Consider the following 23,899-nt stretch of genomic DNA (forward strand, 5'->3'; position numbering starts at 1 on the left):
CTATTGCTATTTCTGCTTTATTGTTTCTGGCTACTAATTATATTTCTCCTTGCTTTCATTTGATTGTTTTATTTATATGGTCTTTTTCTTCAGTAACTATGGTATTCAAGAAAAAAAAAAACTAAGAGCAATAGAATGCACACAGTAATATAATATGTAAAGATATTTTCTAATTGTTACTTCAGCTTTATTCAGTAGGTATTTTTCATCACATGACATAAAAATAAAAACAGTAAGGAATAACTGCAGATAAAATATGTTTAAATATTCTTAAAAATGAACTATATTTCAATCTGTTACCATCATTTAAGTGATTTAAAAGCTTATTCAGAAAAAAAAAATATCCAGCAGTATCCATAACCCTGTTTTCAAAATATTTATGTTTCCTATATCACTCCTGGAAATACCTTACAAACACTTTTTAATAATCTAAACATTGAATAATCAGTCTGAAAGAAAATAATTAAACAGCAAATGAAATTGAAAATGCTAATTTAAAGTAAAAGCAATACATTTTGTAACAGCAAGAGAACTTAAAAAAAAAATCCTTAAATGGAGAGAAAAGGTTTTCCTAAATATGGGCATTGGTCCCTTCTTTACCTGTTGGATTACTTCTCTATCTCTTTAACACTTTTCACAAATCATTATAGTAGTGACTATTTCTAAGTCCAACCTTTTAATGATAATTATCAAATGGTCATCATAACAATTTGTTTCCTTTTAAGGTCTTAAGGGAATTGAAAAGTAAGATTAAATGTGATCATATAACATCAGATTTACATTTACCAAATACAGTAGATTCAGTGGATAATAAGAAAGAAAATATTTGTCATCATTTACTATTAATAAATAGTTAAAGTAGTGCATGTCGCAATAAAATATTTGATGTAATTTACTTCCAGAAAAAAAGTATTTTCTTTGATAGCTACATGTCTATATCTTATAATATATTTCCAGGAGTTCTATTTTCATTAATTGGATACATTTCAATGCTCAGAGATCCCCATCCCACTCCAAAAATCCTGACAGAGAAATAGGCTCATGGCAAAACACTCTAGCTTTACATGGCATCTTCTTAAAACAATTTGGATGGAGTTCCTTATGCATGCCGAAATCTGAAAAAAGATTATATAATAAATACTTAAATTTTTAAAGAAAGTCCTGCTTTATGGATTATAATAGTTAGTACAGAACCACAGAATGGTTTTCATATAAGAGCTCTGGAGAACTATCCTTCCACCCAAAAGTAAAAATATTGGTCAGAACATTCTCAAATATACTTTTCTTCCCCAAAGTTTGAAGTTATTTTGCATTAATGAAAACAACAAAATAAATATCCTACGTATATACCATCAATAAGCTACTCATAAGTAGGTTTGGACAGTTATAAATCTGCACAATAAACATATATGGAATGTTTAAAACAGAATCTAACAGAATCCCACTATGAGGAATCTAAAAAACATTCAGAATGGCAACATGAACAAGGATTCCTGCAGATTTTACTCTGCTAGTTGTTGCTGACTATCCATGAAGGGCATTGTAAAAAAAGTTGTCAATAATCATTCAATCATAGGTCTGAACATATATATAGCAAGCCACAATGACATTTGTAGTGCAAATGATACAATAAAGAACTTGTGTCATGCTATTTAATTCAACCATTTGACTAGAGACATCCTTGATTTAAGATACATGAATTGACCTATTCATTAATACTTAGCCCACTCTCTATATTAACTGTAATCAAAGTGGAGAATACATGTTCTTGGGAGACAGATACTTCCCAATAAAAGGATTAACATTTCACCTTCCTATGCAAATATTCTCACTTTGATGGCATTGTAACCTGCTATATAAGCCTCTGTTCGAATGATTATTGATCCCAGAATCACTATAGTAAATAAGGCACATCTTGGTGGCTTTGCACTGTCTTGGCACAGAAGTATACCTATAATCTATGAATTTTAATTTCCAGGACATACAAATTCATAATAAATTAGCAGTTTGCCCAAAATGTAATACTTCCTGGAAAATAGCAAAGCAATTTCTACTGCAGAAATTCTTCTTTATGCAGTGCCAATTCATATTATTTAAAGGTAAAGGTAAAGGTTCCCCTCACACATATGTACTAGTCGTTCCTGACTCTAGGGGGTGGTGCTCATCTCCATTTCAAAGCCAAAGAGTCAGTGCTGTCCGAAAACGTCTCTGTGGTCATGTGGCTGGCATGACTAAATGCCAAAGGCGTTCGGAATGCTGTTAGCGGCACTAGGGATTCGAACCACTGAACTGCCGACCTTTTGATCGACAAGCTTAGCGTCTTAGCCACTGCATCCCTCTCATATTATTTACAAAGCCTTAAATTAATTTTCTCTTTTTAAGTACCAGTATACGTAGTACCGGTCAGTAAAATAGAACTAAATTCTAAGTGTAGTTCTAAGTATTAATGAATACAGATACTGGATCTTTCTCGCTCATATAAGTAGCTTCTCCATACATAAATTTGATTACTTTAAACTTTTGGTAACTGGAGAATACATGAAATAAAAAAATCCAAGTTTTACAAAAATACAACATTTAATCCTGATCCATTTAAAGTTTACATTTAATTTAAGAAGTACTATAAATAGGCTATGTATTTGAGGCATTTCAAAAAGCCTAAAAATCATTTTTACATCTTATTCCTAATTAGGATTGTGCTTTTTAAACTATAGTTTTATTTCTGTGAAGAGTTGAATTTATACTGAAAGATTTACTTTCCTGAGCAATACATGTAACAATGATCTTCAAAGCCCGGTTTTCTGTAAAATTATACATTTGCACAGCAAATAAAAAACTATTGTAACAATTCTTAAATCATATATCACATTAAATATCATTCAAAACATTTTTCACAATGATTTGTCAAAGCTATTCATTGTCTTGTTTCTCTGTTGTAACTCTTTCCATCAAAGCCCTCCACACATTTCCTGGAATTTTCTGATGTTTGTCTATTAAACATTGTAGTGCATCCTTTGCCTATGGGGGGAGTGAAGGATAATAAATATAAATTATTTATTATTGCATTGTTCAAAGGTAAATTACATTTAAAAATCAAAAGCAACAATGAATCCTTTTCAAACTACAGTATGACATTAACCAGACATTCAGTAATTTAACCATGAAATTACAGAACCAACACAAATACAAAATATATAGATTTATTGTTGTGGAAATTAGTTTTCATCAGACAATCTATACTTTAGATACTACAAAATCAAATAATAAACAAAGGAGTAGATTTCAACCACGCTGTCCTCAGCTGCTCTGATTTTGTGTTAGTTAAAAGGAAATTCTGCCCTCTGCTGAATGGCAAGGCATTCTGAACTCCAAGCTCCACTGAGCAATGTGAAATCCTTTACAACAAACTATTCTGAGGACATTAATTCTGTTACTAACCATATATGCTTGACAAAATTCCAAATTATTCACGCATGAAAAGTAACTACCATAGTTAATTTTAGGAGACTTCATATAGTTTCATACTCTCTCCCACATCTTCACTGAAAAAAGTGTTCATGATCAAAGACAAACCCTAATCTGGCAAGAAGAATAAAATAATTATTTTCATAAAAGTGAATTAGTGCATGTAGGGTGGGACTTATCACTTCTGATCCATTTGAAATTTTGTTGAGGCCTTAAATTTAATCTGACTGATAGACTTTAGCTACAGAATCTTTTTTGTAAATGGTTCCAACCACAGTGAATTGCCTCCCGAAGGATATGCAGCTAGCGCTCTCTCTCTCTCTCTCTATTTTTATTTTTTAAAAAAAGTTTGAAAAACCATCTTTAATGGCTGCTGATTGCTAAGTTTTACTATCATATTGTCGATAGGTGATCTTTTATTCTTTGGCTCTATAAAAGTTCTTTAAGATATGCAAATTACATCATAATGTACTTTTGCTTCTATATGATTGAACTGTAAAATATATTTTTATTTCTATAATTTTAATGAACTCACAAATTAAAATGCTACCTTTTAAAACAAAAAAGAATTCCAAATAGTTCTGAATCAATTCATAAAAAACATTTAAAAGCAGTTCCTAAATATTTAAATTATAAATAATCGACCATTATGCATTTAAGAACAACTAAAAGTTTAAGAAAACTGGAGAATATTGCTGCTACGTAAATAATGAATAAAATTCAAGGATTCCTTGTACTTAGGGAACTTTGCCTAGAAAACAAATCAGTAGATATTGACAGAATTTTCCTAACCTTTCATTCAGCCTAATTTTCAAACAACCCTGTGTTTTTTGTACTATTTATTTGAATCAAAATTTATATGTTTTGATCCACAGTTTGAATCACACAAATGTTCTCTGAACATCCATATAGTATAAGATGAAATTATTTTGGCAATACATTCAGGAGTCTTTATTTTAACCTTGTGAGCTGGCAACCAAGATATTCATATTCAAAAAGGAAGATCTTACTTTTTCGGTCAGTTCTTCTACTGTTGTGTTTGGATCATATGGAATAGGATCTCCAAAATAAGTTTGTAATTTAACTGGAAAGTTTCCATACAGAAGAGCTGGTGGCAAACGAAAATACTCATATATCGATCTTAATGATTCTGATTAATTGAAAAAAGAGGGATTAATAGGGTAGCAGTTACAATTGTATATTTTTACCCATTTGTTCATTTGAAAAATCCAAGAAGTAGTGATTCAATCACAAATCTGTATAAAATTGCTTCCTGACACAAATCTGAACAAGTTAGTGCCATCATCTTGACCTCTGCATTAGGAAATTAAAGCTGCATGGCAGTTTGCTAAACATATTAAAGGATAGAGAAAGTTATCAGGCTAAAAAACTAGGATCTAGTGAAAGGAGAGGAAACAGAAGAGAGGTAACTGCAAGGAGAAGCAGTGCTTGCAGATAGTCGCTATACTGGTTTGTAATGGTCTGGAACACGTTTGGAGTCTGGAAGTCATCTTCATGGAAGATGTCATCTCTAATTTCACCTAAAAGGACCGAGGCACTTAGAAATCTATAGAATATTGCTTCCTAACACAAATCAGAACAAGGTAAGGATGTTGTGCCAGAGTCCTATGGAAGTCATTACCATAAAATATGGTGATGTCCATTAACCCAAATTATTCTAAAAGCAGATATGTAAGTTGATGGAAGGCAGTTCTGTGAATAGTGGGAACAATAGCACTTAGTGATAGCACTTAGACTTATATTCTGCTCCATAGTGCTTTATAGCACTCTCTGAATGATTTACAAGTGTCAGCATATTGCCCCCAACAATCTGGGTCCTCAATTTATTGACCTTGGAAGAAAGGAAGGCTGAGTCAACCTTCAGCTAATCAGGATCAAACTCCTGGGCTGTGGCCAGTGTTAGCTGACAATACTGCATTCTAACCCATGGTCAAAGAGAAATATGCTTCCACCACCTATCTATGAATAATGTAGAGATATCTGGTTGGCTACTATATTGCTGCTTCTTGCTTTACCAGCCATTTAGTAGCCAACCAGAAACCTCTACATTATTCATAGATAGGCGGTGGAAGCATATTTCTCTTTGACCATGGCTTAGAATGCAGTATGCTTCTTGCTTTATCAAGAACTGTTCTTATGAGTTATATTTGTCAACAATAATTTTAATTTATATCCACTTTATTTTATATAGCAAAGGTACTGGATATAATGTTGCTGCCTCATATTTTACTCACAACAATCCTGTGATACGACTGACTGGCCACAATCACCCAATTGGGTTTTAGGCCTAAGAGAATACTAGAACTCAGAGTGACCCAGTTTCTAGTCAAGCACCTTAACCACTATACTAAACTGGCCTTGTAATTGAGTTTGTCAATGTTTTCAGGTTTTTATTTTGTAAAATTAATCTCTCAAAGGAGAAATATCAAACCTCAAAAGCAAATGATAAAAAAATTCTCTGTTGTCATGCAGAACAGCCAACAAATTCTACATGCCCAGGCTGTAGTGTAGTGCAGTGATTAAAGAGATGAACATGGATTTCATCTGCGGTACTTAATTTTGTCTATCCTTCATGCAGATCTCAGGACAACTTTACATTGAGACAGATAAATCTATTCCAGAGTATTGTTGATCTGACTTTAAAAACAGGGGAAATACAGATATGTTGCTTTCAGCTGCCGCAGAAAGACAATATATAAATAAAATAACGGTTTCCTCTTGTAGAAAAGGTCAAGCAACTTATTTATATGTTAGAGCATGTTATTAAAAACCAGAGCATTTTATTTAAAATTATTTCCAGCACTATAGGCATAAGAGTCAAAATAGCTCTAATCAGGGCGAACAAAATGTAATCACAATTGACTTAATACAAAACAATCCAAATAAAGTTGCATACTTATTTGTCCTCCAACTACTCGAATATTTTCCCGAATGTTTCGTGTGAACATAGGAATGATGGGCTGAAAGAATAGATTAATGAAGATATGTATTAACAATTTATTTCCCATAATCAACTGATATTTTTTTTACTAAATCACAAAGTTAAATACTTGGATCTAAAAGCAGATAAAACAGATTAACTGAAAAATGAAGAGAAAAAAGTATAAGAAACTATTTCTTTGTCACATTTCCATCTAGTAGTTGATGTAAGAAACTAAAGTATCTTTCTTTTTTTGTAAGCACTCAGTGGGTGAATTTTGTAACTTACAGAGAATTTGAGTCTTAGTCATCCATTCTGAATCCAACCTTCTCACTACAAAGTTAGATAAGTTTTCCATTATTGCTATTTCAGTATTCAATCTCTAGGAATTGTAGGCTGCACTCTGAGAATATTTCAGCTACAATGTTAAATAAATTAATTTTTTTTCACTGCTCTATATACCTGCAATTTTATGCATGAAGTTCTTCACATTTCAGAAAAGCAAAATTGCTTGTCCTGCAAGCAATTAACAAAATAGAAAATTATCTAGGACATCTCAAATTTTCATCTTTTATCAAAGACGTTATGGAGAAATCTGAGATGCTGGTAATAATAATTTTGTCTACATTAAGAATGGGAAAGGCATTTTGCAAAGTGTATTGGCACAAGCAATGCATTCATGCTTGAAAACATTCATTCAGCTGCTGTATCTGGAAGCTCAAACAACTCCTTGAAGAATTTCTTAGGTTGTCCATTAAAGTGTGTGAGGCAATATTTTAGGTGGAAATACCCTCAAAGCAAAGCAGCTGTGCAGATACATCTGGAAGGTTCCTGAAAACCCACGGAAGCTTCTAAGGGCTGTATCTGCTTCAATGCTTTAAAAAACAGGATTTCGCTGATGCCAACTGGCTTTCCAATTTGTCCCTGTGAAGACTGCAGTAGAAACAGTGATGCATTTGTCACTACAAAAGTAGCGACCAACCAAAGGAAACATAAGATAAACCCCAGAAAGACTATATTAGAATTTGATTCATAAAATTTGGATTACCGGTATTTGAATTGTTCAGTGTCAGCTATTAATTAGCATTAACCTGGTATTAAGTAAAAATTACCATAGTACATAATCAGGGGTGGGCTTCAAAAATTTTACCAACGGATTCTCTACCCAATTGCTGGGTGGGCGTGGCCATGGTGGGCATGGCCTAGTTGGCCTCCTGCACCATGGCAGGGGGTTGTTTTTGCCCTTCCTGGGCTCTGGAGGCTTTTGTTGAGCCTCTGGGAGGGCAAAAACAACCTCTCCAGGCTCCTGAGGCCCTCTGGAGGCTGGAAACGAGCCCGTTTCTGGCCTTCCTGAACTTCTGGTAGGCCCGTTTTTCGCCCTCCCCGAGCCTCCGTGTACGCCCTGCACTTACCTGCATCCAAAAGAAGTACCGCGTGGGGACTCCTGGCAGGGGTGGGGCGGGGTGGTGGAGCCAGCCAATAGTGGTATTTGGGGGTTCTCCAAACTGCACAGAATCTTAGCTAGAGGTTCTCAAGAACCACTGTGAACGCCCCGCAGCCCATCCCTGTACATAATGTCATAGTATTTATATAAATATTATGGGAAATTTGTATTGAATGTATCTCTGAATAGATACATTCTCACCTTGCCCTTCTTAATACATAGTTATGACTCTTTTTAATGTGTATACAGTTATAGGATTACATCAGCTGTTTTTATACGGCAAAAAAAGCCAAACAGAGGACCAAACTAGAAAACTGCTCCTTTCCCACCCATTGCCCAATGCCAAAACCACTTTTTTCCTAACTTTTTTTCTGAAAAGTTGGAGAAATTTGAAAAAGACTGAACTATTTTTAATTGATTTTTTAAAATAATATATTAAGTGATTAAAATGTAAATTAAATTAGTTTACATAAGGAAGTATAGCAAACCAATACAGAAACTAACATGCTCAAGGAATACATTTCATAAGAGTTTCTAGAAGTGTGGAAAATATTTTTTAAAAAGATCAGAGTAAGTAGAACTTGATACCTCAGATTCTAGTAAAGCAAAGAGAGACTGTAAATAAACTCTATAGATACAGTCTGATACTGGTGTGTCTCTCTCTTCCCTCTCTTCCTTCAACAGTTCTGATATAGTGATGTATAAAGTAAAAAATACATTATTTTTTAAAAAACTACATGGTTTTCAACATTAAATTTCCCTTTCCTGCTTCTAAACATGGCATGCATAAACAGCTGTAATCTTATATTCCAGTTATTCCCACAGAATACTTACCACTTTTGCATCAGTGGCCACTTGAGCAAACCCTTTACGATTTTTCCACATAATAGTATAATTTTCATCACTGAACAGTGCTTCCCGTACTCCTCCTGGTGAAATTACCACCAGTCCTCCATTTTCTAATACTTTTCTACATTCTTCCTGCGATCCATGCAGAACACGGATCACATCAATTAATAACTTTATACCTGGAATTCATAAGAATCTGTTGTAAGACTAATATTGATATAAAATTATGATATCTCAATAGATACTATATTTTATTAGAAAAATATAGAATAAACAATGAATTACAAAGCAGATATAAATTATGAGAAAGACAAAAAGGATTAGATTTTCACTAATCCATATCTAATCAAATACATTCAAATCAACGATCAGTGATAAGAATTATAAATTTATAATTTTTTATAATAAAAAATTATCCTGATAAGAAATCTACCAATTAATATCCAATAACCAAATATTGTTATAAAATTTATGCAGTATATATTTTCTGCTGTAAAGTCTACATCATATTGATAATTTAAAAAATACTTTTTCTCAACTATCACTACCTGGAAACAATTTAACTATAAGGTAGCTACAAAAGGCTTCATGATAAGAAATTTGAAATCCAAAGCCAATACAATGGTATACCTAAGTTACATGGGAATTCACTTTTCTTTTAAACAGAGTGCGGCTGTGTAAGACTTCTGGATAGGAAATTAAATCTTAACAAGCCATACTTGATTAATTAGTAACTGAATTGTTATTTAAAATAAGAAAATAATTTAGTTTACTGCTACCTTTCAATATATACATCACAACCAAAATGTGAAGTAAAGCTTATCCATACTGTACATTATTTGAGATGTATAGTTTTTCTTAATTGCTCAGGACAATTACCTGGAACTGAAAACACAAAATGATCAGCAACTACATGGAGGATTCTTTTTTTCCTGATAAAAACAGTGGCTGCCAAGTAGAAAAAGTCTAATGGAGTTGCTCCATGATAAAAAATAATCACTGCTGGTCCATTTGGTAGTTTTTCAAGACCATGTACCTCATAACCTGAAACATTCAAGGTTAGCATGTGATACCAAGTTTATTTAACAAAATATTCTTAAGGTATTAAAATTATGAAACTGCTGAGTAAGATACCAACTATAAATACATTACAACGCATGGCAATTATTGTTATATTATAATTCCATTTCAGTTGAACATCTTTGTATTAATATTCGCCAATTTGTTTATTACTTATGCCAATCAGACATACGGCCTTCTTGTTTTGGAGAATTATCATCATCAAAATGAATTTGGGCTAGCTAATGAAAAATAATTGCTTCTGGATTACATGGTTTATTTAGGATACAGAGATACCAAAATCATAAATTAACATATATAAATTGAATTTCTTAGCTTCTTGTATAGCAAGTAATTCAGTTTCACAATCTTGGTTATTTTTGATAAATGCAGTTTTTAAAGCATTTTTAAAAACATTCCTATTCTATATAGGAAGTAAATATAGCATGACAAAATATGTAATGGCTTTCTTCTTAGCAAACAAGATCGAAAGAGGCAATCCAAATGGTGAAGTTCTTAGAACATATTACTGGTTTGTTGCACAGTCAGTGTGCTGTTACGTGCCTGCTTGGGGGTAGGGCTTATAATGGACGCACATGTAATAAGCTAGGGTTTATTTTTGGCATTGGTCTTATTTTCGGGAAAACACAGTAACTTTTTTCTTGAGTTGAGTGTTCTTGATATTGTCAGCTTTGAAGGATACCCAGGTATTTGTAGTGATCAAGTTCATCCAGACTCTTGATGTTATTTCCATAGGGCATCTTGATTCCTTTGTTATTCACTATTTTTCCCCGTTTGATGGTGGTGCAATATCTTGGCTGTATATATATGAACAGTTTGAGCAGCAATTCTATTTCAGATGGTGTTTTTACATATAGCTTCAGAGCATCCATAAATGATCTGATGTAAAGTAAATATAAAGGAGGTGAGATAGTCTAGCAGATGTTTTTGATGTTTGATAGCCATGGCCTAGGTTTTTCAATATTGTCAATAGAGAAATCAGTGCAATAATAAACATATAAGTTTATTATCACTGGTGATAGTGAATCTCCTTGAAATAATCCTCTATTGATATTAACTTTTCCCAGTCTTTCATCATTGACCTGAAACTGTGTCTCACATTGTGCCATCAATCTTGTAGAAGCACAAAGCTTCTAATGTTTCTTCTGATTCTTGTTATTTCTAGGCACTTGATTATCCAATCATGTGGCATGGAGTCAAATGCTTCTTTGTAATCAATGCATGCTACATTCAAGTTCATAAACACAGGGCACAACATAGGAGAACAAACCCATCAGAACAAGATTCAGCAGTTCATCTGCATTTAAAAGACAAAGGCCACTCTTTTGAGAAAGCAAAGTCCCCATTTTCACTGGTTTGAAAGAGGGGTCAAAGAGGCCATCTATGTCAAAATTGAACAGCTCTCTCTTAATAGAGGGGGTGGGATATGACATCATCTATCTCAATCTACAACACAGTCCTTTCAGCAGTTCCAAGAAGGCTCCACACCCATTTGCACTACTCAGGTGACGCTGAGGACACAGATAAATCTCCAAGTGGCCCCAATGGCTCTGTAAAAGAATGCAAATGACCAACTGTCTGCAAGGAATATAAATCCTTCCATTCCCCACCAACCAATCAGAGCTAAAGAAGCTTCTTGGATGAAAAGCGAAACGTCTTTAAAGAAAAACAAGAAAGTTCAGTTGCCTTTTGAAAAAGCATCTTTGGGACATTGGATAAAAGAGGTTCTAAAATGTTGAAATTGGAAATGTCTACAGGTACTCTTAACTTAATCATGATATCTTACACACTGGTGAAAGATGATCTCACCCAGCAGCATTATGTAGATATTAAACAGGAGTGAAGAAAGCACTGATCCCTAAAAGACCTCATAAAGCAGAAGGCATAAGTAGATTTTTTACTCCTAATTAATCTTTTGTTCCCAATTAATATCAACTGAAAACTGAAAAAGGCTTCGTCGGAAGGTAGTGAACTGGGACAACACAATGTTCCCCATTCCTAAACCCCAGAGCCATTCCAGAATACTACGGTTGATGGTATCGAAAGCTGCAGAGAGGTCAAGTAGACCAAGGGCTTGCTATCCTCTTGCTCTAACTATGCCCATCTAGCTCCTACCAGAGATCCAAAAACAAGATCAATGCTATTTCCATCCTATATTTAGATCCGAAGTCCAACTAAAGGGGGTCCAGATAATCTGCTTCAATTTGGATCCTCTGGAACTACAGCATGACTGCCTTCTCAACAACCTCCTACAAAAAGGGAAGGATGGAGACAGGATGAAAATGTCCATCAGGATAACGCTGAGTAACAGCTTTTTAAGGTGGTGAACCACAATCTCCTTAATGGACTGGGGCATCACCCTCTCATCCAAAGATGCATTAACTACTGTTAGCACCCACCAGCACATCACTACCTGGGAAACTTTTACCAACCATCCGAGTCATAAATCTAACTCACAGGTGGTAGAGCTCACATTCCTTAGGATCCTGTCCACTTCCTCAGGAACAGGGTCAAATTCCCATGGCACGACTTCATATAGACACTGTCTTCATTTCTGCACCTATAAGACTCTAGGGGTTCCAGGGACCAAAAACATGGAAAGTCCAGCCAGCAGCCTATCATTCTCCTTACAAAAAGGTCCAGCTGTCGTCCTTGGGGCAGTCCAGGAGAGTTCGTGTTTTCCACAACTTCCAACACTATCACACAGCCAGTGCCATCTTAATAGAGGGGACCATATCACAAAATTGCACTTGAGCTCCTGAAACATACCATATACCACTATCTGTCACTGACACTGTCAGTGGTCTGACACTGTCAGTGACAGACAGTGTCACTAATTTTGTCCCCAAATTAGGGGAACATTTCTCTTATATTTCTATATGCCCTTTTTTTTAACAAGGTTTATTTATGCATTATCAACTTAAGAAAGGCGAACTTTATAAACTAAAATAAAATGAATCTTTGACATGATACTAAAAGCATTGTTTTGAAAAATTACAGGTATTGGAACTAAGCATTATTAAATTATCCAATGATTTTTATGAATGTATGCCCTTCAGACTGAGGATAATGTAAGTCACAACTGTCATGCACAAGAATGGTAGGATACTTACCATTCCATATTCTTGCATGAGCATACCACATAGTTGCCAACACTTGTCTTGCACCATCCCAGAAATCATTCAAGTAACCTTCTTTTATGTCTGTCTTTCTTTTGTAAATATGAACAATGATAGCCGAAATATAAATGAGGAGAAGAATAACTGCTGGAAGTAGAAAACCTATGAGTAGTGGCATAAATAGCCATGTGAGGTAGATGAGGTAACTCAGATATTCTCCCAAGCGTTCCACTCCAGTCCATTCTTCTAATACATAAAACATGCATGTTAAATAGGATATGGGTATCTGTTCTGTACCACAGGATTCATTTTGGTGTATCATGTTCTGTTTAAAAAAAGAAATAAAACATAAAGCATTTTAAAAGTCTAGACCATCATATATTTGTCCTTGAATTGTTAATTTGACTTTTAACTATTAATTTGAATGATTACAGAAAAAAAATGTAAGAATGCTAATCTACCCATGTCTCCTAAGAAATGAGTCCAATTCAACTTAATAAAGCTTAATTCTAAACAAATGATTATAGAACTGCAGAATATACTGCATATAGAATATACTATATTGTATATAGTAAATAAACATGAACTATTGTATATAGTAAATAAACATGAACTATAGTCATGGCCAAGTGTACCATCTGATCTAAGAACAACATATTTGAGATTTTGACATACTTGCTTAGCTTGAAATTCTTGATTCTAACTTCATGTACTACTAAATAGCAATACAGGTTTTGTAATAAATATTATGCAAAGCTTTCATGTGATCCCTTATTTTAATGCTGTACTCTAGTATCACTCTTCCATTACATTATATCAAAAGGAAGTCACTTCAAGCAATGAAACCTAACATCCAAGAAGGTATAAAAAGTCAATTCCACATCCCTACAAATGTAAGAATATCCCCCTATTGTTAAATATCCATTTTATACACAATAGTCCAATTCATGCAAGGCAAAATTATTGAACACTCAAAATGAGGACCCAGTTTGTGGGGGAAATAAGCTGACTTTGTATAAATATACAAAAGTATGAAGGCTATTGCTTAACGCATTGTAAGCCGCCCTGAGTCTCCGGAGAAGGGCGGCATATAAATCAAATTTAAAAAAAAAGAAGACGACGACTGAATTGGTGATATGTTCTTGAAATGATCTCCTATCTCTTCTTGCAATTTTCTCAAGCTATAAAAGTTTGAAAAGGTTGCTTCTTTACAGTAAAACCACAAAGAATCCTGTGGCACCTTAAAGATTTCCAAATTATTACCACATACATTTTTCTGGGCTATAGTCTATTAGAGGCAACATCAGTCAAGAAACTGGTTATGTATACATAATAGATTTGTTTATGATTGGCAGGTTTTGGACAGGGGCAGCATTGGCACCTGTCAGAAATTATTTTGGGAACCTTTGCACCAAGCAAGTCAAGATCTGTTCTGATTGACACATTCATGAAATAATCTAGGTCAATTGTATCTCTTAATTAAGAAACACACTGTCTTTGATGGTTTTCCTCCACCTGGGATTACTCACTTACTGGGAAGAATTAGTGTTGCAACTCATCAGGAGGATAACAGGCAGGGAAAGTGCTTTGTTGGATATGCTTAATTTCAAGAAAGAAAGACGATCAGATGCAGCTTCTCCTCAGCTCTTCAAAAATCTCTGGCCGGTACCAATTGTTCTCCAGGTTCACCTGTCCTGTAAAGGAGTAGATTCACATTTTAATACTAAAGCTGGGGTGAGCTGAGAAGGAGAAGGGACTTTGGTTGCTTTTCCTTTGATCCTACCAAAACCCTAACAAGGTAAGGCTCGCAAAGCTTTCAATATGATCGTTTCTTCACTCCGGCATCCGCAGGGTTACTCTCCCAGCGGCAGAGGAAGAAGACCCTCGGGACTCTCGCCTTTACAACGAATTGTCCTAGGAGCCTTTCAAGAAGCAGAGCCGCCTCCCTTCAGGTTATACCGGCAGGATTTTCTTCCGAGCGGGGATGGGAGAGCCACGGAGAAGAACTCCAGGACAGACGGGCAGGGAAGGGTCCGGACCTCCGTGGGAATCAAGAGCGAGAGAGAAAGGCTTTAGCCACAGAGGCTGCAACGGCGCCGGTCAGCCAAAAAGAACCACTGCCAGTGCTCTTCCCCGCACCGGCCGGTATTCACTAACCCGGGTCAGTCTAGCCAGGAAAACCGGCCCGTCCGTCTCCCTCGCCACCTTTCAAAGGTAGGAAACGCTTCGCCGTCCCAAAGACCCCAGTTTTCCTTCTGCTTTTTCTCCCCACTCCCAGAAGGGCGGTATTGGGAGTGCGCGCTTCGAAGGGCACCGAGGCTCCTTTAGAGCCCAGCCAGCCTCCGACCCTACCGCGCTTCCCAGAGGGGGACCCGGGAGAGCGCGCGCCTCGGAGGGGTCGGCTGCTCCTTGGGTTGAGGGCTGCAGCACCGCCATAAGTAAGTGCGTAGAGAGATCCGCTGCCTTTCTACAAAGGAGGGGAGGCGCGGAGTGAAACCAGCCTTAAGTGGGACCTTGTTAAATGAACGAATAACCCCGATATCTCGCCTTTCCCCGCAAGCCCCAAGCAACCTACCGGTTTCCCCCATTCCAGTTGTATCCTTCTACGAAGTTGTTGGCGCCGCCCCCGTTGCTCCATAGATGAAATGAAAATGTGGCAAATCCTATTGCCGGAATCGGCCGTGGTTTACCCAAATTGTGGTTTCATGAAGTAAGTATTTTGCCTGATCTGTAATCACCCTGTGCTCAAGACTCTGAGTCAGGAACCAGCAGATCTCTTTCAGTGAATTCAGAATACAGATCAGACCCAGTGAATTGTAGGAATCCCACGTAGCCCATCGTCTTGTCACTCTAACAATTTCTGGCTCTATCAAATTCGAGGTCCCCGGACGCTGCCGAAAGGAAGACAAGACTTTGGCGCATGCTCGTTTTGTTCTGTGGCGCTTCCTGTTTTCTCATTTGCTCGACGCTTTTGTTCGCTATATATTGTTATATAGCAAAATGCAAAAAAATTATGACCCTTGTGTTATAATTGGGAAGGGTCTGTTTTATCTGTTTTTTTTTTTTTTAATATTTCGTGTTTACTTTCTAATGCACAATCTTCTGTATGCATGTATTTCAGATTAAACTGTTGCTTATATGCTGTTTCTGGACAAAGACCTTTACTTGAATTAGTAAAACTATTACAATTCAGAATGAAGCAGATGAACCTAAAAGATTTCGGCTTGTCTACATTTTAAATTGCTCTAAGAGGCAAGAAGCTGCCCACATAACTTTGACTAGAAGACGCTCATCCGCCCGTCCCCCCCCTCGTCCCCCCTTTTCTGGTTCCACCACAAAGTGCTACTGCTGAGCATGAATGACTGACTAATGAAGGTCTATAGCAAAACATAGTAAGTTTAGGTGTGTAAGCTGCTTGTTCTTAGTGGTCAACTGAGATGCTGCAGGAATGCCTCCCTCATCCTCATTTCTCCAACTAAGCATGGGTTGCAGGAACAGAAGGAAAGATATTGGTATAATCTGTATCAAAAGACCTGCTGGCCATTGCTTTATCACATGGATTTTCCGTACATATCCAAATACCTACTAGTAGACCTCTGACCAGGTTTCAAAATTTTTCAAAATTTCAACAAAATTTACTACCGGTTCTATGGGTGTGGCTTGGTGGGCATGGCATGGCTTGGTGGGTGTGGCAGGGGAAGGTTACTGCAAAATCTCCATTTCCTCTCAATCAGTTGGGACTCAGGAGGCAGAGAATAGATGGGGGTGGGGCCAGTCAGAATTTTTACTACCAGATCTCCGAACTACTCAAAATTTCCGCTACCGGTTCTCCAGAACTGGTCAGAACCTGCTGAAACCCACCTCTGCCTCTGACGTGCCCTGAATGGCCCTGCAAGGAGAGTTAGGCAGAGAGACATCAACCCATGCTCAGAGCTTCGACCTACAAGCCAATAAGGAGAATGATACAGAGAAAATGGAGTTCCAGGTAAAGCATTCTGCGATTTGTACTTGGGGGTGGGGTGGGGAGAGAGGATGAGAACACCCATTTTCCTTCTTTTCCTGATGTCTTGCCTTTTATTGTTTCTTTTCTTAGGAACTGGAAGGAAGTAATGAAAAAGCAAGCATTGACAGAGTGGAATGAAAAAACAATGTCTCCGACTTCATTTAAATAGTTAAAATAGGGATATTTCAATAATTGGAATATTAAAACGATCCTTGAAATGAGCTCTCGTTACTGTATTTAGGTTTCCACACATATTGGCTGCTATTCACCATATACTTCTACCAATAATGGACAAACTTTAAAAGCCTTTGCCTCACTTTGGCTCTTACCCAAAATCCTGATAGTCTTTCCACCCCTTCATTCGACTTAAATGAAATATCACACAAAAATATCCCTTCAATTTTGAGAAAAGACAGAAGTTTTATGATAACAAGTCTGGACTGTGGCAGATGGGGTAAGATGGTGAGTGAATGCCAATGTTGTGAATGCCTCTTGGGTAGCACATGAGGTATAAGGTTAGAGTTAACATATTTCCTTCTTGTGCTATCAGACGTTTCTTAACCACTTTTTAAAAGTTCTGCTCTGAATGGATACTAGTACTATATTCAAGGCGATCTGTGTAATATCATCTGCATGTATTACACAGATTGCCTTGCTTGAAGTCCCAAACACTTCTCATTACAAATTTTCCCACCAAAGCCTGGGTTCATATTTCTTAGGTTTTCATTCTAGGAGGTGAAGCTTTGTGATGATATTCCATTGTAGGAAGTTAGCACCCACCCCTTTCTTGGAAGAGTGAAATATTTTAGGAAATATGAAAAAGGCAGAATATTATATTTCCCTGGGATAAGCATGTTTTGAAGCAGCTCCCATCTTCCTGCCCCCACTCTTTGTCAATGGGCCATTAAGGCTTGAGCCAGTCTATTCTACATAACAAAGATCTACCTCCTTCAGGCAGAGCCATAGTAGGAATTGTAGGAATCCAACAAAGATAGGATTAGCCCTCTACACAATAGCAGCAGAAACTCACCATATGTGACCTGGGAAGCATGTGACCTGGGAAGCACATGTGACCATCAGCCAGCAAGGCTAGCTAAGACCCCCACCCCCTGGGAGTCTGACAACCAATCAGGATACTCTTTCGGGGCCCCAGGAAATGCAAAGCCAGAGAGAGCATAAAAACCCAAGGACTCCCTGTATCTGTCCCCTTTTCTGTTCAGGAACTCAAGCCATGTGATCCTGTCCACCATTAAACCATCTTTCCAAGCAGTCTCCATGTTTCCAGTGTCTGTTTCCCCACTTGGAGCAGAACCTAGAAGGAGATTTCTTCCAACACCATGAATCATTTTTTGGTTCTGGGTCATAATGAAAACCTCTTGTTTATTGGCTGTCATGATCCTATAAAGAAAATTTTCACCTTCATGGTCATTGTGTTAAAATTACCAGCAAGTTTAAATTTTTTTTATTGAAAAGAAATACAAACAATTTTCTCCCCCCACCCTTTCCCCCTCCCCACATAATAGAAAATGTGCATTTTCTTATACATAATAAATCCTACATATACATGTTTCCCTTAAAGAAAGCATTAAAATAAGGCATTTTAATTAAATTCGGAGTTGCTCTTCTTCTCTTTCTTCCCTCATTCCACAACAAACCTTCTTCTTCTCCTCCTTTCTTTCCCTTCCTTCCCTCCTCTTCTCTCCTACTTTCTCCTTCCTCCTCTCCTACCTCATCCTATTTACTTTTCCTTTCCCCCACTTCTCTATTCTTTCCCCCCTTCTCACCTTCACTCCTACTCCTGTCCTTCCCTTCCTCCTCTCCTTTCTTCCATTCCTCTTCCTCCCTCTCCTCTTCCTACCCTCCCCTCCTCTCTCCTTTCTAACTTCTTTGCTGTGAAATATTCTCCTCCTTTAGTATCTGAGTAACTCCTGTATTCTAATCGTAGATACTTTCTTTCAGTTTCTTTTCAGATTTATTCTATCTATCTGCATTATCATCCTAATTGTACATTTATTCTTATAATCTTCTAACTATTGCAACTTAATATTATGATTTCATTTATTATTACATTTCCCCCACATCATTTCATTATTTATACATTTCCTCCACATTTACTTTTCTGTTAAAACATTTCTCTAATCACCACTTTTTTCCCACCCCAATCCTTATCCCACCCTCCCCACCCACCACCCTGACTTCCCAGAGCAAAAACAGGGTATAGCATCTAACAAACATATGCTAAAATAAACTAACTAATTATAAAGTTCAAAACTCCCACATGTTCTTTAACTCCCCTTGCTCCAATTCATCAACCTCCCTTTTATAAATTCTCAAGACCAATTAAGTTAAATTCATTCTTCCTAATTATAAAAAAACTTTTTCTTGATGTATAATCCAATACTTTAGCAGTATTACGAACAGTAAAAATCATGAATTAATTTCATTTTCATACCCTCGAACATCATTCTTTTTGAACATTACTCCCTAATAAAATTCTGAATTTAACATTAATCCTCTTTCCTTCAAAAAATTGGGCATCTTGAAATCTTACACATTTTATCTCATATATCTTTTAAAATAATATAATCTTATGTTAAACATTCTAAAAATCTCTTAATACCATTAAAACACATATTTACCAAATATAAATTTCAAAATCTACAGGAGGATATCTTTCAAATTTTCAATTAACCATTTTAATACCTCTAACTTTTTAGAAAGCAGCCCTTTTACTATCCAAAACTAATTATCATTTTGTAATAGAATTCTGAATTTAACATTAATCCTCTTTGCTTCAAAAAGTTGGGCATCTTGAAAGCTTACACAATTTATCTCATATATCTTTTAAAATAATATAATCTTATGTTAAACATTTTAAAAATCTCTTAATACCATTAAAACACATATTTGCCAAATGCAAATTTCGAAATCTACAGGAAGATATCTTTCAAATTTTCAATTAGCCATTTTTAACAAAACCAATGTGACTAAACTTTCCAATTTATTACTAGAGTCTTCCTTCCCCAAAGAAAAAAAGAAAAAAAAAACTTAATCTTCTATTCTTCTCTTCTTTCTATATTTTTTCCAATCCTTTTTCCTTATTAATTCTTTCAACATTGTTCTTTCCCCCAATTTTATTTTCGAAAATTTAAAAATGTTAATTTGAGGTTGATGTATCTGGAAAACTCGCTCTCTTCTTGAAATAACTTTTTCTAATTTAAAGTCTCCATTTTGACTCTTCTTGCTTGTATAATCATTCAATTCATTCCTTTGTCCATAAAACCAAAATTTGTTGCCATGAAGTTTGTCAGCTTGCAATAAAGAGTCTATTTGTTGCTTTTCTGTCAGTTGAATGGAAACGTCTGCTGAGACCTCTGTTCCATTTATGCCAATCTCCCTTTCAGTCCTGACAGCCTCTTGATCCTCCAAAATCAGAATCCTCTGAGTAATTTCCTCTTTTTTCCCATCCAACAAATGTCTCAGCTCCTTGTTCCACACAGCACGGAGACAGCAATAAAACACAGCTGGATACATCAATTGGAGAGTGAATGCTGGTTTAATGCTTTTCATCAGTTACAGAACAACGCCAAGCTACAAACTTTCAAAGTTGGCACTACGAGCATCCGTCTCGCAACGCTTTATATCCTAGTGCCCCACCCCTCTCTTGATGAAAGTGTGGCTCAGCTGTGTTGGGATGAGTTGTAGCAACGTTTCCGGTTTCCTCATTCCGGGTTCCTCCGCGTCCTAAACGCAATCCCTCCACCGACACCCCTCCACCATCTCCCGTGCCGCTTATTTCCCGTGCCCCCTCTACGTTGTAGTTTTGTGGGGATGTGTTACTCTTTCCGATCCGCCTTCCCGTCCCGGTTGTATGCCGAGCACGCCGGGCTCGACAGGCGGCTCCCCTTTCACCAAGGTCCCCTCTGGAAAACAGAAAGCAGAAGGGTTAGCATCGGTTGAGGGTTTCCAGGGATAACACTTATGGAACCGGTGTATTAACTGATCGGCTGCGGTATCCCTTGCAAGGACCCAACTGGCTTCCTCAATGGGATATCCCTTCCATTGTACTAGGTATTGTAGTCTTCCCCTATGAAGTCGGGAATCTAATATATTTTCTATCTCATAGGGATCACCACGAAAGGGGGGGGGGTGGATCAGGCGTGGGTCTCACAGTGTTTCAACAGGCTACTGTGGAATACTGGGTGAATTTTACCCAGAAGGGGCAGGAGTTTCAAAACCACGGTGACCGGGTTAATAATTTTGCTAATGGGGAAGGGGCCCAGATATTTGGGCCCTAGTTTGCGGTTAGGTACCCGAAGTTTAATGTATTTAGTGGAAAGGTACACTAGATCCCCCTCTTTAAGAGGCTTTAATAGTGCCCGTTTCTTATCAGCTTGGGTTTTGTATTCGGCTACAGCCTTGTCAAGTGCTGTTTTCATCTGGGCCACAATGCTTGTATTTTACCTCCCCCCTCACTAGGGGTTACCCCTGCACGGGTTTGAGCTCTGGAATAACGACAAATTCTTGTCCCATGACTACTTGAAATGGCGTGTAGCCTGTACTCCGGTGCACGGAGTTATTATATGCCACTTCGGCGAATGGTAATAATGCGGCCCAATCAGTTTGTTGATAAGACACATAGCTCCTAATGTAACGTTCCACCATTGCATTGGCCCTCTCGGCTGCCCCATTAGTACTAGGGTGGAAAGCTGAGCTAAGTCCCTGGGAGGAGCCTATTAATTTAAGAAAATTTCACCAAAACCGTGCCGTAAATTGTACCCGCCTATCCAAAATGATTCTACGGGGTACCCCATGTAATCGATATACGTGTTGTACAAATAGCTTGGCTAGTTTTTGGGCAGAAGGCAGACCGTGACAAGGTATGAAATGGGCTTGCTTGGAAAAAAGATCTATAACAGTCCAAATGACATTACAACCGTGGCTTTGTGGCAGATCTACTATGAAGTCCATACCTATATCTTCCCAGGGTCTTGTTGGATTGGCTACATTTTGTAATAGACCGAACGGCTTTCCAGGCCTGGGCTTTGCTTTAGCGCATGTTACACATTTATTTACATACTCTTCTATGTCTCGTTGCATATGAGGCCACCAAAATTGGCGTCTCGCTAGATGTAAGGTTTTTAGAAACTCAAAATGTCCAGCCACCTTGACATCATGGCATTGTCGTAGAACCTCGCTTCGTAGGGACACAGGAACATATAATTTGTTATCCTTCCATGCGCACCCATCTCTGAGTACCACTAGTTGGGGATGTTCCGCCAACCAGTTATCCGTTAGCACAGCCTCTCGAAGTTTGGCCCTCCACCCTTGTGGTCGTTCTGTTCGAACTCTATTGCCAGCTGCTATAGTGTTATTGGGTATCATCGCTTGTACGATGTCTTCTCTTCGGCTATGGTATTGTGGCATTTGAGATAACGCGTCTGCCAGAAAATTTTTTCCCGCGGGAAAGTACTTTAATGCAAAGTTGAACCGTTGAAAATACTGGGCCCATCTCACTTGTTTAGGGGACAGTTTATGGGGAGTTTGCAACGAGATTAGGTTTCGATGATCTGTCCATACCTCAAAAGGGGACTTCGACCCTTCCAAAAGATGTCTCCAGGTAAGGAGTGCCCATCGAACAGCGAAGGCCTCCTTTTCCCAGATAGCCCATCCCCGTTCAGCCGGTGTAAATTTCTTCGGCGTGTATGCGCACGGTTGTAATTGACCCTGCCTGTTTGGTTGTAGCAAAACAGCCCCCACAGCCACGTCGCTGGCGTCTGTTTGCACTATGAATGGCTTATCTTGGTTGGGGTGTTGTAGAATTGGTTCCTGAGCAAGCCACAAGTTGTCTCTCCTGTGGTCTCCTTCCTTGGGTGCCCCCTGAGCTCCCTCTAAACCTGAATTCCTTTAGCCCCAGATCCAAGTCAATAGCTGCCTTAAACCATTCCGACAACCGAGGTGGCAGTCTGCGGTACACACAGGCCTGTCGGATCTCTCTATCTAGACCAAGGTGAAATTGGTGGACCAGCATCCACTCTGGCCAAGCCCTCAATCTGCCTGCAATTGCACGGAACTCCTTTACGTACTCCCTAGCCGGCCGGCCTCTCTGACGTAAAGCCACCAATTCGCCCTCAGCTTGTTGCACCCATGAATTGTCTTCAAAGCAAACCTGAAGACCTGAAGCAACCCTACATCTGTCAATTCTCGGGCGTGGTCACTATGAAGGTCTGCCACCCAGTCCACCGCTTCTCCCTTCAAGGCTGTCGTGATGGTGACCACCATGGACCACTGGGTGGGGTAGAACTGTCCATATAAATCAAAATAACTGAGGACTTGACTCAAGAAAATAGCTACCCTGTCAGAACTGCCATCAAATGTTGCCTGTAGGGGAGGTGGACCCCACATCAGTTGAGGTTGCCAGGGTCCCTGTCCTGGAGCCCCTGCATATCCAGGGCCCACGGGGGCCTGGGGGGTGGTGGCTGGTTCATTCCCTGCTGTCCCAGGGGCCCCCGGCCCATATTGGTTGGTCATCTATCGCCCGGGGTGGACAGCGCGGCTGGAGAACGCCTCCCTCCCTGGTCGGCAGCTGTTTCTACCTCCACCACCACCCCAGCGTCGGTTTTGCCCGTTCTGGATTTCGTGCTCTATCTCCGGAACCCTTTAACTTTAGTTTAGGGCTGGTCAAACGAAACTGGGTTGACCCAGATGCCTCAGACCCGTGCCAAGTGGTAGCTCGAGACTCCACCTCTTCGGCCCAGAGCTGCCACGACGGGGCGTCTCTAAAACTACTCTCTCCAAAACGGTCTCTTAAGACATCCAAAGTAGAAGAGCCGAGTCCCGTTAAGTAGCTCCACTCGCCCACCTCCTCGTCATCTACTCAGCGTCTCTCTCTCCAGCGCCAAAAAGGGTCACCCGATGAAGCAAAGGTAGAAACCTTCCTCCCTGAGCCAGCTACTGCCGGGCTTCGCCACCAGTTCTCAGGGGGGGGTGAGGTGCGT

The 23,899-nt window shown here is 38.2% G+C and overlaps 1 protein-coding gene and 1 long non-coding RNA gene across 3 annotated transcripts; one reads left to right on the plus strand and one right to left on the minus strand.

Annotated features, from left to right (window-relative positions):
* Positions 1–165: 165 nt before the first annotated feature.
* Positions 166–15,668, minus strand: LOC117672802 (DGAT1/2-independent enzyme synthesizing storage lipids). 2 transcript variants are annotated; one of them, XM_034429787.3, is made up of 8 exons: positions 15,474–15,668; positions 14,428–14,592; positions 12,893–13,223; positions 9,579–9,743; positions 8,685–8,878; positions 6,383–6,446; positions 4,476–4,615; positions 166–3,018 (listed from the first exon to the last, which is right to left on the minus strand). In XM_034429787.3, the coding sequence occupies exons 3-8, from the start codon at positions 13,218–13,220 to the stop codon at positions 2,911–2,913; spliced, it is 999 nt and encodes a 332-aa protein (XP_034285678.1). In that variant the 5' UTR covers positions 13,221–13,223; positions 14,428–14,592; positions 15,474–15,668; the 3' UTR covers positions 166–2,910. The 2 variants fall into 2 exon arrangements, with proteins under 2 accessions (XP_034285678.1, XP_034285677.1); XM_034429786.3 differs by having other exon boundaries at positions 14,432–14,592; positions 15,474–15,511.
* On the plus strand, positions 14,549–18,381 carry LOC117672804 (uncharacterized). The gene is made up of 4 exons (XR_004593376.2): positions 14,549–14,632; positions 14,750–15,112; positions 15,492–16,883; positions 16,992–18,381. It is a non-coding gene; the product is annotated as an uncharacterized LOC117672804 (long non-coding RNA).
* The last annotated feature ends 5,518 nt before the right edge of the window (positions 18,382–23,899 follow it).

Source organism: Pantherophis guttatus, chromosome 3, assembly GCF_059756535.1.
Source record: "Pantherophis guttatus breed Tessera chromosome 3, ASM5975653v1, whole genome shotgun sequence".
NCBI lineage: Eukaryota > Metazoa > Chordata > Lepidosauria > Squamata > Colubridae > Pantherophis > Pantherophis guttatus.